Source organism: Squalius cephalus (assembly GCF_949319135.1).
Source record: "Squalius cephalus genome assembly, chromosome: 9".
Classification (NCBI taxonomy): domain Eukaryota; kingdom Metazoa; phylum Chordata; class Actinopteri; order Cypriniformes; family Leuciscidae; genus Squalius; species Squalius cephalus.
The window spans coordinates 24,280,544-24,296,882 of NC_137130.1; the positions used below are offsets into that span (position 1 = coordinate 24,280,544).

A 16,339-nucleotide genomic window follows, 5' to 3' on the forward strand; every position below is an offset into this window, starting at 1 on the left:
AATTAGGTTGAAGTGGTAAGTGAGTCATAAGTGCGTGACACTGTTTGCTGACAGTGAAAAGCAGGATGTACAAGGATCCACCTCTGGTAAATATATGGACCAACAACTCAAACATTTGTCATCACAAGGTCGAATTATTTATTTTCATGTATCAAAATATTACGAAAATAAAATATTACAAATGGCATTTTAAAAATATATAAATTATGCAGCTTATATGTATATATTATAAGCCTTTGATCAGAACCACTGTTGTAGTATAAAGAATATCATTTTTAAATAGGCTAGTTATATTCTGTAAGTCTGACTTGTTTCCATGCTGTAGAGCAGTGGTTTTCTAAAAGCGTGAAGCCTGAACTTGCCTCAAGTTAAAATGTGTTCTTATTGATTAGTGGGTCACACTTTATAGTAAGTGTCTTTATGTGCTAAGATTTAAATGAATAATTTCATACAATGCCCTTATTGTGTACATGCATGTTTTACACTGTACTTGAATTTTAAAAATACATGTATAAAATTACAGCTGTACTTAATTTTTGTAATTACATCTATAATTATACTGTTTACCTTTCCTTTACACCTTAACCCATCCTTAAACCTAATCATACCACCAAAAACCTTACCCATATCCCATCTCAATAGCTGGAATATTATTACATATTATTAAACTTTAAATATATTATCACAAAAATATCTATATTCAGAGGATTAAAGATCTTTAGCCATCTTGGTGCATCTGGAATCATAGATTCAAAGCAGTCAAAAGCCATTTTGAGGAAATCTTTTACCAGGACAACTTTGCCTTTTTGACAAAATAATATCACAGTATAATCACTGCATTAAACAGTGGATTTACAGTGTTATTTTGCACAATTGCACAAGTAAGTCTGCACAAACACCACAGTGAAATTTATGACTAAATTACATAATCTGTTTATTTACAAAGTGAGGATCAGGGGTCAAGAAGTTTTATAACAAAAATGTTATAAAAATAGATTTTTGCCAGAAGGTTCTCATTATTACATGCTTAATGTCTGTAGTTTTATCTGACATAGAACTAGCACAAATCAGATGAGTGTGTGATTCTAATTCTTTAATAAATTATACAAATATAAAAGTAAAATTGCAAAATAAGATTAGACATGTTTAAAAGTGAAACATCAAATCCCAAAGTGCTCGCAACATTAAAAATATTTACACTTTCTGTCTTCGAGCATTCATCTTCAAGGCTCATGGTTTGCTTTGTGACAAAATTCTGGAAAACAAAATCATGTAAGAACAAGCATTATTCCTTATTCTTCATTAACAAATGTTCCTGCAATCACAGTAACACGTGATCTATGCTAATGTCCATGCATTTTTGGTCACAGTAATAGGAATATTCTTTCTCTTTGGAAACAAATACTTGCAGGTTATATGAAAGATGTCTCCAAAGAGCTATATAGTCCATGCACTTCAGAGCAAACATAAATAACACAACAGATACACTCTCAGAAAAATATGGCACTTTATTGGCATCTATACCTTTCCATTGCACAAAAGGTTATAATGGAAAAAGTTTCTTCAGATTATTAAAATGTTCTTTACACTAGGCTTTGGAGCACAGACTTTAGTCTCATTTTAAAGAAGACCCTTGGCAGATTATTGTTAAATTGAAAATTAACTTGAAAAAAATTGAAAGTTGAAAAAATTAAGTTGAAAATGATTTTTTTTTCTATTTTTTTTTTAATATGAAATGAGTATTTTTTAAAACATGTTGAACTCATAAACTGCTAGCTGCTAGAACTAAAATTACACACTCAACATACAAATTACTCTCAAATATTACAAGCACACGCACACACAAACACATACAAACCACATTCTGACATCCCACACAAATATTGCAAAGTATTTGCTTTATAGGCCAAACCTGAGAAAATGGAACCATCTGGTAGAAAATAGTAAGAAATGTGAAGCCTTGCCAACAGAATGAAAGCCTATTAATAAAGACTGCATCATTATATAGTTAAATGACCCTGGGATTAAAAATGGCCATTTTAATGGGTTTTAATGGGGGACATTTTTGTCCTTAAGGACCTTAGTGTAACTAGCCTGGGAAAACCCAGACAACTTCCGGCAAATTTAGATTTGCTCTGCAAGTAGTCTGGCAAAGAGCTCATTCAAGCCCATTTCCATGCCATCGAAATCGCGGCACCAATCAGAAACGTTGAGGCAGGCTTTACACGATGACGATCGCTCTGATTGGTTTTAGGTCTAGCCTATCCAATCGCGCCCAGAGGCATTTGAGCGACGTCCACTCCGTTGGTGAAGCACCAACTTTTAAATGCATTATTATATTCAAATTGCAAACACATGAGGACAGTCTCCATGAAAGACCCACTGGCAGATGAACGTGATACTACATTTCTCTCCGAAACGGTAGGAAATTAAATTCGATTTAATAGAGGATTTTAACTGTGACAAGATGATTGACAGGGCAGTTTACGTGACAGAATGCACGTGACGCGACAGATCCGTCCGATAAAGATGACGTAGTAGTATGTCCCAAAGCTTGCCTACTTTTTTGCTACACATTCAAAAGTAAATACATTTTCTTCACAAAAATAGTACATACTTTTTAGGCGCAGCATACGTCTTTACACGATGCCGATCGCTCTGATTGGTTTTAGGAGTTTTAGGTCTATCCAATTGCGTCCAGAGGCATTTGAGCGACGTCTGTTGGTGACGCCCCTTTGGAAATGAGTTATTAAAGAAGCTTTGCCTGACAATAACTAAATAAAGTTACTACTGAGAATGGTCTGGTTTTAACCAGGCTATAGTGTAACCATTTTGTGTACCTAAATAGATTTATAAAATCTATTTAAAATTCCAATTAAAATAATGTCCAAAATGTATGCAGTTGGCATTAACACAGGCAAAATGATAAGCAAAAAAAAAAAAAAGAAAATGAAAAAAAAAAAAAAAAGTCCTTAAGGACACACAAGGTCTGAAGAATAGTTGACTGAAAGGTTCTTTGGGGAACCAAAAAATAGTTATTGTACGGCATCACTGAGAAAAAAACCCTTTTGGAAACTTTTTTAAAAATTTTAAGAGTGTAATATATGCCATTTAGGATGTAAAATGTACACTTTAACGATATGTTCCTTTAAGTTACTAAAATGCACCCTTTAGGTAGAAATATATGGTTGAAATGTGTACCTTTAGACCCAGTGACAGTTTTTGTACCATTTATCTGAGAGTGTACATACTGAGATGTTTGCAGAAATGGAGGGATGTTCTTCTGAGAGATGAAGACAGAGAGAAATAAAGCAACTCTGCTGATAGCAGTCAGCAAAAAGGAAAGAAGACAGAGTCTGCCTACCTGGTAAGAGAGGATAGGAAGTGAGGATGATGGTGGCGAGGAAGCCCTCCACTGGTGTTAACAGAGAAGTGCTTCAACGCCTGCTGGAGTCAAAACCAGTGCCTGAAGCAAATCAGAGAGTGAGACGATTCCCTTCACCACATCCTCTGTGTCCACCAGCACTAGACGGTGAACCTGAAAGAGCATATGGACCATAGTCAGTGTACAGTAGAAGCCATGTTTCACTTGATGCGATTAAAAACAAGCCATCAGTTCTTGAATACTATAGACCAGTGGTTCACAAACAGGGGTACGTGTACCCAGTGGGGTACGTGAGGTGACAGAAGGGGGTATGCAAACAAAATGCTGAGTTTTAATTCTAATTCTCCACCTTAAAATAACATTAAAACTGAGCATGTATCTATCAGGTAAAATGTCGTAAATACATGACATCCGATCAAATTACCTCATCTTTTGCGGTCAAAGCTGACTGCATTCACACAAACGACGTGTATATGATAGGTTGCGTGCAGATTATGCTGCCTTGGCAAATCGTGCTATACTGCTGTTCTTGACAATGTACCTTTGTAAAAGTGGGGATTTAGCACATACTAGCACGAAGAACTATGGCAAGCCGTTTTAACATTTAATCCTTATAACCTACAAGTATATATTTTCATGCTACTAGTACTTGTTTTTTGATACTAGTGTCTATTTCATTAAGTATTAGTACTTATTCATTAGCTACTAGTGCTTATTCTTTAGGTAGTAGTACCTTTTTAAATATACTAGTACTTATTCCAATAGTGTCTAGTATTTAATTATACCTAACTTGTTAAGAAAAAAATAGAACTAGAACTTATTTTTTAGTTACTAGTAACATTTTAGATCAAATATATCCTTACCTTACCTACTATTTAAATAATCAGTATGCAAATAATATGTTGAATATTATTGAACCAACAACATATCAAAGAGAGATGACAGGAAACGGAAGGAGAAGAGAGGATAAAAAAAAGAAAATCTCTCTCAACTGATGTTTTAATTGAACCTGCTGCTGCAGGCTACATTATTATTAAAGGCTAGCAACAACTGAATTATAATAACTATAATAGGCTTTATAATAGCCTACCTTTTTAATGGTATTAGAGTAAAAAAAAAAAAATGAACAGGTATATGTTTTATAGTGCATAATATACTCTTATTTTGACACGACTCGCATTCTCAGACGCAGATTAATATTTAGAATTTTTGATTGTAAGGAATTATGAATGCTCTCCAAAAGTCCCAATCTCTAGGTATTGTGGTTATTTGGCTGGTGGCTGTGAACTGGTTTTTGGATCTACTTAACTGTTGTTTGGATTTTTTTTTATTGGCAGTTAAGTTTTTATTATAGCCAACTGTACATTCAAAACAATAAATGTCATATTAAACATGTATCTCTCCTTGCGTTCATGCTAACCAATTAGCTAATAAAGCAACAAAGCCAGTTACTTACGAAAAATCAGTCTTCTATAGCCTTAGTTTAGCCTGCATTACCATATGAACTCTGATTGGGTGGTTGAGAGTATATGTTTATGTAATGATCAATTTGAAAGAAGATATATCTTAATATTTTCTTACTACGGTAGTTCCTTATGAGGTTAAAGATATCTGCAAATTAATAGAAACTAGCTATTGTTTTGAAATCATCTATTAATTTATGACTAGTAATTATTCCAATATTGACTAGTTTCTTTTTAAATATTACTAATAAGTATTCATTACATGCTAGTACTTATTTATTGTATACAATGACTTTTAATTCGATGTTAGTACCTATATTAGACACTAAAATATTTTTTAATTGTAACTACTAACATTTCTCATCTTATTAGTCACAACTGCTTTTTACTTGTCTAATGTTATGACTAGTCAGAATGGCCACTGTAGAGTTCAAATAAAAATCTTACTAGTAAAATAAAAATATCTTACTAGTAACATTTGGAATAAATACTAGTATCTAATAAATAGGTTCTAGTATCTATTGAATAAGTACTAGTAGCTAATTAATCGTACTAGTATCTATTTAATAGGTACTAGTATCTAATGAATAAGTACGAGTATCTAATAAATGAGTTCCAGTATCTAAAAAAAATAAGAACTAGTATCTCATGAATAACTACTAGTATCTTTTAAAAAGGTACTAGTACTTAAAGAATAAGCACTAGTATCTAATAAATAAGTACTAGTACTTAATGGAATAGACACTAGTATCTAAAAAATAAGTACTTGTAGCATGAAAATAGATACTAGTAGGCTTTAAGGATTAAATGTTAAAACGGCTTGCCATAGGCTACAAGAACAAATATATAGACAGACTGTGCATAGAGATTCAATTTAAAATTCAAACTCTCTTCGATACAAAAACATACCCTGTGTGAGTTCCTGTGTTTAATGTTGATAAGAATATCCACACGATTGCAAACGTGACATTGATTTTATACAACAGTTCAACAAACGAAAGGTATTAATATTAAGTGATGTTCATTTTAAACAGTATTGTCAGTATTTTTTGCAACAAAAGAATCGGTCCAACGAATGCCACAGCAGAACAGCAGCACACAGCAGTGTTCGTGAAGAAATCTGCGGCTTTGATCAAATCGTGAGAGTCAATGATTCATTCATAATTACAGCCACTTGCTTTATTACTGAGTGAATGAATGACTCGATGACTATAGTATGCTCGCATAAATCGAAAAATTGATTTAAGGGGGCAAATATTGTCGCTTACTGAAAAAGGTGTGACTGCAGAGAGAGGGTAGGCAGAAGGATGTTAAAAGCCTCAGGGGGTACATAACTCTAAAACGTTTGAGAGCCACTGCTATAGACCTTATGTAGCCCCACCCCTTTTCAGCGTCACGCTCATTGTGTTCTGTCTTCCGGCTTGTATTCCACAGTTAAGATCTTACGGATTTATGAATGAACCACTCGTTTTAAAATCTTCCAAGTATACTGACATTTGTTATGACATCCGCTTCAAACCTTACAATTCTCATGATAACTTTTGTTAACTCTACAATAAGTAAAACCACTTCACCAGCTAATTACTCTTCGACAGTGATGCCATTTAACTTCCATTTTTGTGGTAGCTCTGTATATTTCTAAGACAAAATTCCAAAGATGGCTGTGCTCAATGTCATGTAACATGGCAACTATTTGTTCTAATACCTCTGCCTCAGCGATGCGATCGATGATGGTTTCGAGGGTCTCGTGAGGGTAACACTTCAGCACCCCCTCAATGCAGCACCAGCGGCCCTGAATGGCCTCCTGCATCGTCATGTTCAGGTTGTTGTAGCTTTGCTGTGCAGCCAAATTCTGTTGAAGAATCAGGAAAACATGTATGCTCATAATACCAACTTTAAGCTTTGTTTAGTACATCTGAAAGTCATCTGTAACACAATCATTAAAATAAGAGGTGTGGATTTGAGTCTACGTACAATGACATCAAATCTGGAGTAAAGAGCCACCACTTTTCCTGAAGAAAAAGAAAAATATCAGAAACCACTTAAAAGTAAAAGACACATGAAATATACTTTCGGTTGAAGAGAAACAAACAGCTGTACTCAATACCTTGCTCGTTGATGACGGGCAGGGCTGAAACCCGTCGCTCTACAAATATTGATAAAGCGTCATAAACTGTTTCTGTCTCCTTGATAGTCGCGATGCTCTTGAATGTTCCGATTTCCACTTCCTCAATCCGCTTCTGTAGGAATCGTGGCTTGGGGATCATAGAGCCCTGAGATTCATAAAGCAAATATTCAACATTCAGTACAGAGCTATGGTCACTGTCAACATAATGTAACACCAACACACTCTCATGGCAATTCATAACTATTTTGCGTTTTGGCGAATTGGTGGTTATTTCGGATGAATTCTTTCAATCTCATTTGTAAGATCTGCTTACGCCTCACTTAAAACGACTTGCGACTTTTTACCTCAATTTTCTTCCTCACAATTGACAGTTTACATCTTGTGACATTTTTCTAATAACTGTGAATAAACTCGCAATTGCAAAGAATATAGTCAGAAGTGCAATATATAAATGAGTTTCTCGCACATTCTGACTTTATAACTCGCAATTGCAAGAGCTTATATCACAATTCTCTTTTTTTTCACAATTTCTCGCAATTGCGAGTTATAAAGTTAATTCTGAGGAAAAAAGAAAACAATTCTGACTTCATAACATGTAATTGCTAGAGTTTATACGAGATGTAAAATTTGGGTGGACTGTCACATTTTCCCCCCCTAAAAAGTTCATGTTTCAGTATAATTAACATTATGCAAATTCATTCGAAATTGCCACCTTGTAATACAGTTACATTGTTTCATGAGATTGGGTTGAATGTGGATTGGGTTATGTTTTGATAGCAAATATTTACTTTTGATAGCAAACCTAGTGGTGAGTAGGAGGCATTCACACACAAATTGCAGTCAGCCATGATTAACTTGTTTAATAACAGTGCTGGTTATTGAGGTGAACTCAAACCTGTTGAGAAATCTGCAAAGGGAAAGCTTTTGTCCTTTAGCGAAATTCTCTGTTTTGTGGATTCCTATTAAAATGACTGTATTTCTCCCATAAAATTCACAGAAAAACATGGCAACGCTTATATTGCGCTTCTCATATGACTGAAGACGCCATCTCACATGTTTGGAAATTATTTTAAATAGTATTACTCTTTATTCATTTATAAATAAAACACTTTTTAATGAGGTAAAAATGACTGAGTGCACATTTAATGCAAGGTTATATAAAGAGAACAACATAAAATCTCTTACAAAGATGTGTAAGAACTTGAGGATACGTTTATGGGTGAGTATGTGGAGGACGTTCCCTGATTCTGGATCTATGACGGGTAGCCGGTGAATCTTGTTCTTCAGTAAAGAATAAATGGCTTTGAAGAGGCTGGCAACAGAAAATACAACTCTCCGTCACTAGAAAGAAAAAGAAAAAGCAACCAAAGTGCAGTAAAAGTCCTGGTTTACCTGGATCCAGGTGTGATGCTGATCAGGGAGTTGAGAGAATACTGTAGATAGATCTCTGAAAGAGGGAAAACAGAGTTTAAAATTTAAAAAATTACAATAATACATATACACACACACATATTTATCCTTAAAAATATACACAATCACCTCTCCATGTTTCAATCTTGTGTTCCTCCAGCTCATAAATCTGAACCTAAAACAGAAAAAAAACATGATCTTATCTTTTATCAATGTTTATCAGTTGTGCTGCTTGATTTTTGTGGAAACCTAAGTTCAAAAGAACAGCATTTATTTGAAATAGAAAGCTTTTTTCACATTATAAAATGTCAGCGCTCAAAAAGGTCAATGTACGCTTGTTATATCTTATGTTTTTTATGCAATAATGGTTGAAATGTTTTTGGAGCCATGAGAACACAGATACCATGAGGATTATTCAGCAACAATTTTCACAACTAGCCCCACTTTCCCCTATATTTATCTAAAGAAAATGAAGCGTTTATATGTCTATGTGGTGTTTTTAATATGCTTTAAGACAAACAATGTGCAAATTCATAAGTCAGCATCACTGCTGAGTATTTTCTTCTTAAAACTGCAGTGAACCAAAGACAGTCTCAAAAACTCGGTTTGAAATCACTGGTGTTTCTGACGCCACAAACTACCTTGTAACCGATCAGGTCAACGTGTTCGTCAATGAGTGGATCTCTGAACTGGTGTGAGTGAGCGGAGGCGGGGCTAATTTGCATATTCATATTAAGACATTAAGTAATTTTTGTTCAAGGAAAAAATGCCTAAATATGTCATTTTGGTGATCAAAGACTACAGGGGGACTTTAAATTTGGGGGAAAAAAAGAGGTGTTAGATAGTGGTTACCAAGGGTGATTTGTAGTAACGATGGAGAATGTTGATAAAGTCTGTAATGGTGAGCATCCCTGCAAAGACAGAAATAGCAAAAGGACAACATAAACAGGAGTACTCAGATTTAAATACAACAGTTAAATACAAGCTGACCAGACAATACTGAACTTAAGTTCTTAAGCAAATTACAGCTTGAAATTAAAGTACCAAGAGGCTAACATTACCATAAACATACTAACTCTCACTATGCACTGAAAGTGGAACACGTTCCTGCGCCCAAGTTTCCTTTCAGTAGGAGGATATGCTTTCTCATTAGCATGGCTATTATTACTCCCAGAGAAGGTTCAGGGGATTAGAGCTCTACCCTGCCATTTCTCACCAGATACCATCACCCAGGAGCCACACTAAACTTAGACGCAGGCATGGACGCAGAGGACGGGGTGTTGAGTATGATCAATCAAAGCTGTGTCAGCACACATACGTACAGTATGTATACATGATGAATCTTCGCTTGTACACTGCCATTTCAAAAGTTTGAGGTTTTTGAAAGAAGCCTTATGCTCACCAAGGTTTCATTTCTTTGATCAAAAATACAGTAAAAACCAGTAAAATTTTGACATTTTATTACAATTTTAAATAGCTGTTTTTTAATATAATATAAATTTCATTTTTTGTTTGTAAAAACAAACTTTTACGCAAGTTTAATTTATTCTTGAGATGGTAAAGCTGAATTTTCTGCATCATTACTTCAGTCTTTGGTGTCACATGATCCCTAATATGCTGATTTGCTGCTCAAGAAACATTTATTATTATTATCATCATTGTTGAAAACAGTTATGCTGCTTAATATTTTTATGGAAATGGAAATACATTATTTCAGGATTCTCTGATGAATAGAAAGTTCAAAAGAACAGCATTTATGTGAAAGAATTTTTTGTAATATTTAAATGTCTTCATGATGCCTTTTGATACATTTAATGATGTATTGATCGATTACTGCAGAGCAATACACTAATATCAGGAGTTTTATATCGCGTCAGTTAGGGATCCATCCGTGTTAGATATAGATCTGGGTCGTAAAAGACCAGAATATGTAATAATAATTAGAGAAACATACATTCATTTAAGGGTTACTGCTCTGGTTTAATCAAAAGTTAAATACAAGCTGGGCGATATGTGTGATTATTGTGAGCAACTGTTTGCGAAACCACTGCATTCCAGAAAATTCCTGAAGGAGCAGAAATGTCATCCACTATCTAAGATATCTATCTATGGTAGAGCTGGGACATAGCCGTTTAATGGGATTGCTGAGTGTTTTAGCATATGTGAAACATGTTCGCTTTCCTTAACATGGGTTAGGATGTTGCAGTGACATTATAAGATTTCAGTAATCTGATGCAGGCTCACAGCTGACCAACCACACTTTGACAGGCTCAGCAGAACCCTAACTTTTGCTTACCTACGAAACACTGCAGCTTGTTGTCCCATAAAGGTGCCGCTCTGACCCCGTTTGCAACCATTGCAAAGAATGCTTTCTTCACCTGTACACATCACTCACATATTTCACTGTTTATGCTCTCTGAACATTTCAATCTGGAATATATATACATGAATATTCTTGATGTAAATCAATCTAAAACACTGTAGTGAGGGATGTGACTTCAGCACATAAGCACACCTGCAGTGTTGTGTCAAAGATGACCAGTTTGGAGCTTGTTGGAATGGCATCGTAGCAGCAGTGACTCATGAAGAACTTGGCGTACACGTCTGAGTCAGGGTCTTGGAGAGGCTCTTTAGAGGGAGACAGAGAGGGAGACCCCTGCTGCAGGTCGGTCAGTCTGCAGCTGGGACAGTCCTGCTACACTCATACATCCTATTCAAAAACTAACATATTTGTAGTTTCATTTAGAAATCAATCACACTTATCAAGGCATAAAATCTCCCCAGTAAGGATTTTTTCTCTTTACTGAAGATTCATTGGGTGACACTATTTTTTTTAAAATTGTGATAGGACAGTAGAGAGTTGACAGGAAGCGAGGTGGGAGAGAGATGGAGGACGGGATCGGGAAAGGTCCACGAGCCGGGACTCGAACTCGGGCCGCCCGAGCGCAACGGTGCTACAGGTCGGTGCCGACTTGGAGTAACACTATTTGTCAGAAAAGATATAGAGAAAGAAATTTGTTTTTGGTTAAACAATATAAGACAGCTAGAGTGGTCTTTTACTTCACATTTGGGACCAAAGGTAGCTATAGTGATGTTGTGTAGATTTGTGGTAGCAGTGACTGACACTAGGTGCACTCACGCCATGTCGGAAATACCGTTATTACGAGATTTCGACTTGTAAAAAGTGTTCACGTCCTTGTAGAACTATTGATTACAACTTGTAAACTCAGAATTTTCAGGGAGCTCCGACTTGTACCACGGGACCGCTGTACCACCTGACCGCTGCAGATTATTAATGGCATTGATAGTGTTGCCAGATAGAGAGAGAAACCCATAATTCCAAACCCAAGGATATGAACAGCTCCGAGAAGAATTTCATGTGTTGTCATCTCGTAATTACGACAAGGCGTGAAAGCAGCGCCTTCTCACATTTCTGTGGTCGTCATAGTTGGGGACACTAAAACATAATAATAATCACATTGGTCATAGAGAAAGAAGTGAAATTAGCCATTTTTGCTTAGTTTTTGGATTTAGTCTTAAACCCCCTTGAAGGCGACAAGTTGATAAACTTTTTAGGCTTACCATTTCTGGAAAAAAGAAAACGATTTTATAATCACTTTTGGTAATTAGTTCAAAACTGAAAATTAGAAGCAAAATATGTGATATTCGAGATATTCGCATTAGCTACACCTCTACATTTTAAAAACTAAATTACTAAGTGAATAAGTAACTCAATAAAATAAGTCACTGGATAGAATGACAGAATTTCAGAGACTAGCTAAGAAATGGTTAAATGTTAATGTTAAGAAACGCACAGGGTGTACAAAAGATACCGATAGATACCTGTCCTCTTCATGGTGAGCCCCTCATCCTCCACAAAGGGGAACTAAAACAGAGAAGACATGGACTTTCACTATAAGGAAATATGCTCAAAAAAGCAGTCAAGAGAAGTGAAGAGGACATAGCATCACCTTATGTAACCTATTAAATAAAAAACATCACAAGAAAATGTCAGCATCAATAATGTTGTTGATCTGTATATTAGCTGTGGCCTTGTGCCTACAGCCGAATCCCATAATGGATTGTTACTGTGATATAGCTTAACCGCAAAAAAAAAACTGTAATCCTGCAACAGAACCACACAGAGAAGGGTCCATTATCTCGACTAGAAAGATAAATCAGGTTGCATAGAACATTTTCATGATATATTATATTTCTGACAATTAATTCAAACCTACCCAATCTCATGCAGCAAAGTCTAAACTTTACTCAAATGTTAACACTATTATTTTGCTGCCGTGCAATCAGTGTTCTTTTTTTTTTCTTTCTTTCTTTCAGGAAAAGCGCATGTAGTTAATTATTATCAGAAATAATGATGTTTTCATGCAACATATTTCTACCTCACCCTGAACTTGATCTACACAGAGGCCTTGTCTCCATGCACTGTTCAGATCTCCAAAAATAACCTCAAACATAAACACAATGTGCAAAGCAACCAGAAAGACTAGTTATGCATGTTATCTGTTGAATCCACTCATTTTGAATCGGGGGGGGGGTAGTCAGTTTGTTGATTGAATTTAGTTCGTTCTTCAGCAAACATCAAGATAAACGTTGATATTATAATGTTTTCAAGTTTAAGCTGTCACAACAGTTCCTGGAATAAGATTCACCTCATCAGAAACATTGCTCTGTGGGTCTTACCTCTGTCAGGGGGTCCATGTTCTGGTGTCCCACCGTGTCCCAAACGTTTTCAGTGCTTGAGCTGGCCTGACCGGAGCATACTTCAGCTGTACTCCCGTCCGAGTGCAGAGCACAATCTAAATCAGGAGAGAAAGCCGGCCCAGGCACGCAGAGGGCTGAACGTGAGACAGGGGGAGGAGAGTCACAGTTGTTGCGACTGTGAGTGGCTGTGTATTCACAACACCCCTGCATTAGACCTGGTCCTGGACAGCATAATCAGGACCTTAGTCAAAACATGTATAAGATGACTTAAATTCCCATGACATTTTGTAATGGGTCAGGTTAAGACATTTATGACTTGCTAATTTATTAATTCATGTTTAATGGAAGATCAATCAGCTGAAAAGCATAATGTGTACAATAAGGGCCACTGCTACAATGATCTCAGTATGTGACTTTGGACCTTGTGTTCATCATTTTGTTCTCCGAGACTACATTAGGCCACCGAGTGGCTTTCAGTGTCACTGGATACATGTGTAGACAGTATTTATGAAGGCCAGTTTTCTTAACTCATACAGTACAGTGTCTCTATTTATGGGCAATAATGAAAGTTGAGATAAAACTTTCATCCGAAGGCCAGTTTTTGATCCGTTTTACGTGCGATTCTTAGTGCTTTATCACCATTATAATTCGTTTGGTCCTAACCAAATATTTTATCTACGATTGACTTCTCCGGGCTGATGTTCTCACTGTTTTAGCTCCTGCAGTACTAACCGAGGACATGTTATTCATGGCCCGTGCCTCTCTTATCTTCAGCTTTCCTCAGAGTTCTAAATTGTGCCCAAATATGCTTCTATCCGATGATGGACACGGTCGCTGCCCATAGTGTTTATGGATTCAATTTCTAAAATATACTTTGACTGATCTGTGTGTGCACCGTAGTATGCTACTAATTTTAGAGAGACAACTTCACCTTGCTGAATTAGAGTCGTCTGTTAGCCTAGCTCAACAAGGTTTAGCCCCACTGCAAGTTCAAAAGTATTATGCATCAGCAAAGACTGGCACACCACCAACAAAGAGAAAAACACATGAACATTTACAGTCAAAGACTTTTGCTTCCCTCTCTTCAGAAATGGCAGAGATGAAATGCCTTCTTTAATCTTTACAACCCCCAGTATCAGCCATACCTACACCAGTGGATCAGAGTGGCTTTCAACTTCTGCGTACTATGGAATTGGATGTCCTTTCTATGAGTGCATCCAATTTGCATTTCTATAGTGAAGAATTGGTGGAACCTGCCATACAATCATGTGTGAACTTCATGACAGAATTCTCCAGTGCACTTGCAGGTTCCAATGTGCCAAGAAGGAGGTCAAAGACAGCCTGTACTCTAGCTTCAATGACCGAGGCTGATTCCATCATGGGAATCGGGCACCCGAGATCAAACAGCCAGTGGCAGCATTGGTGATATTGTATGATGAAGCAATAAGAACTAGACATACTGACACATTATTGAAGGCATATGAGTCAGTAGCTTATGTAACTTGAGCAGAGAATACTATCTGGCAGCTGCTTCTTGCCTGTAATTCCACATTAGGGCCGTCGAATGTGGACCCTTCTGTGCCTCAGTTCCAATAGACAGCTCTATTGACTGAGTCATGTGACTCATGAGTTTGGGACACTCTCAGCGATGGCATCACTACACTGCTTCTCAACTTCAGACGCCACTATGACAGAAGAGGGTCATAGAGGGACTGAAGAGCATGCTGAAATTGAGGGCAATGTACCTAGTGCTACAACACTTCTTTTCAGCTTTGATAGGCCGTCCATCATATGCTTGTCCGGTCAGACAACGCATTGAGTGTCTTTCATTTGAATCATCAGGGTGGCACCAGGTCTCTTGCATCTTTACAGCCAACTTGCAAGATCGTCAGATGGTCTCTGTACCGACTGGCTTCGATAAGCGCGGTTCATTTCCAAGACACATACAATCAAATCACAGATGCTCTCTCCAAGGATCTGGTACTTCCAGGGGAATGGGGCGATATGGCAAGCCAGAAGTGGACCTGTTTGCATCAGAACTGACCACTCATTGCAACGGGTGGTTTGTGAGGTCTGAGAAGTCCAGCCCACTGGGACAGGATGCATTAGCCCATGAGTGGCCATGTTGCCTGCTGTATGCGTTCCCTCCATTTTCACTTTTATGGGAGACATTATACTGAACATACCTGTTAAAACACGGAGTACTTTTAGTTGCACCTCAATGGCCAGCCAAACCATGGTTTCCTCTTCTTCTAATCTAAATCATTTGCAGGGCCAACCATGACAACTCCCCATCAGAAAGAATCTCAGAGGGAACTTCTCTCCACCGAACGGGTGTATTTGCCATCCAGATTTGGCTCGTCTTCAGCTTTGGGTCTGGCCAATGGGTCCAGTTCACTGTAATTGTGGTTGTGAATCAGCAGTAATCAACACCATTGGTAATGCCAGGGCTACTTCAACACGCTTCATGCTGCTGGCTCGAGGATTTTTTCTTCTTGGTGTGAGGATCAAGGAATTGTAATTCACTGTAATGCGCTAAAAGTAAAGAGTTTCTTACAACATCTATTAGAAGACAATAAAGCAACTTAAAAGTGTGTGTTGCCGCCATATCTGCTTATGCTCCAGTTGATGGTCCTTCTTTGGGATCTCATAACCTTGTTAGTAATTTTCTAACAAAGGTATTTAAAGGCGGTTTGTTTTATGCCTTTACGTGTGTGGGACTGCTCGTACTCAAATTCCTTTGTGCACCACCATTTGAACCATTGGGTGTCGTGGCCAGTTATTTCTCATAACTGTGTTGGTACTGTATGTGTCATCCATTAGTGCTTAGCACCGCCTCTAGTGGTCAGGAGGAATGAAACAGAATGCTAGTTACGTATGTACTGTACCTGTGGTTCTGTGAATTCCAGATGACTGCCAGAGGCGGTGCTAAGCACTAATGGATGACATTCAGTTCATTGTGATTTGGAATGCGCGAGAAAGCATTCCGAGGCTGGGCACCGGGCAACTGCGGATTATACCCTTGAGACTCGGCCTACATCATGACGGGACTTTGCTGTTATATTTTCATAACCTATCTGGCTGGCGCTACGATAATACACTGGTGATTAGCACCACCTCTGACGGTCATTCGGAATTCACAGAACCAGTTACATACATAACTAACATTGTGTTTGTTTTTACAAAAGTTGATTCCCCGGAGGTTTTTTGTTTTGCGTGGTCCATGGTCAA

The 16,339-nt window shown here is 37.2% G+C and overlaps 1 protein-coding gene across 4 annotated transcripts; it reads right to left on the minus strand.

Annotated features, from left to right (window-relative positions):
• Positions 1-113: 113 nt before the first annotated feature.
• prkag3b (protein kinase, AMP-activated, gamma 3b non-catalytic subunit) lies at positions 114-13,285 on the minus strand. Of its 4 annotated transcripts, none has more exons than XM_079880860.1 (13): positions 13,088-13,223; positions 12,230-12,272; positions 10,902-11,042; positions 10,683-10,764; positions 9,239-9,297; positions 8,516-8,561; positions 8,369-8,423; positions 8,162-8,288; positions 6,956-7,121; positions 6,823-6,860; positions 6,554-6,700; positions 3,365-3,538; positions 114-1,255 (listed from the first exon to the last, which is right to left on the minus strand). In XM_079880860.1, the coding sequence occupies exons 3-12, from the start codon at positions 10,968-10,970 to the stop codon at positions 3,422-3,424; spliced, it is 906 nt and encodes a 301-aa protein (XP_079736986.1). In that variant the 5' UTR covers positions 10,971-11,042; positions 12,230-12,272; positions 13,088-13,223; the 3' UTR covers positions 114-1,255; positions 3,365-3,421. The 4 variants fall into 4 exon arrangements, with proteins under 4 accessions (XP_079736986.1, XP_079736985.1, XP_079736987.1 ...); XM_079880859.1 differs by having other exon boundaries at positions 118-1,255; positions 10,902-11,014; positions 13,088-13,285; XM_079880861.1 differs by having other exon boundaries at positions 118-1,255; positions 10,902-11,369; positions 13,088-13,193.
• Between the last annotated feature and the right edge of the window lie 3,054 nt (positions 13,286-16,339).

Bases quoted from the DNA above. Each gene is read 5' to 3' on its own strand.
- prkag3b (XM_079880859.1), bottom strand. The intron at 9,298-10,682 runs GTAAGCAAAAGT...CTGTCTTTGCAG, and splicing joins CAAGCTGCAGTGTTTCGTAG to GGATGCTCACCATTACAGAC. The intron at 8,562-9,238 runs GTAACCACTATC...TTTCTGTTTTAG, and splicing joins GTTACTACAAATCACCCTTG to GTTCAGATTTATGAGCTGGA.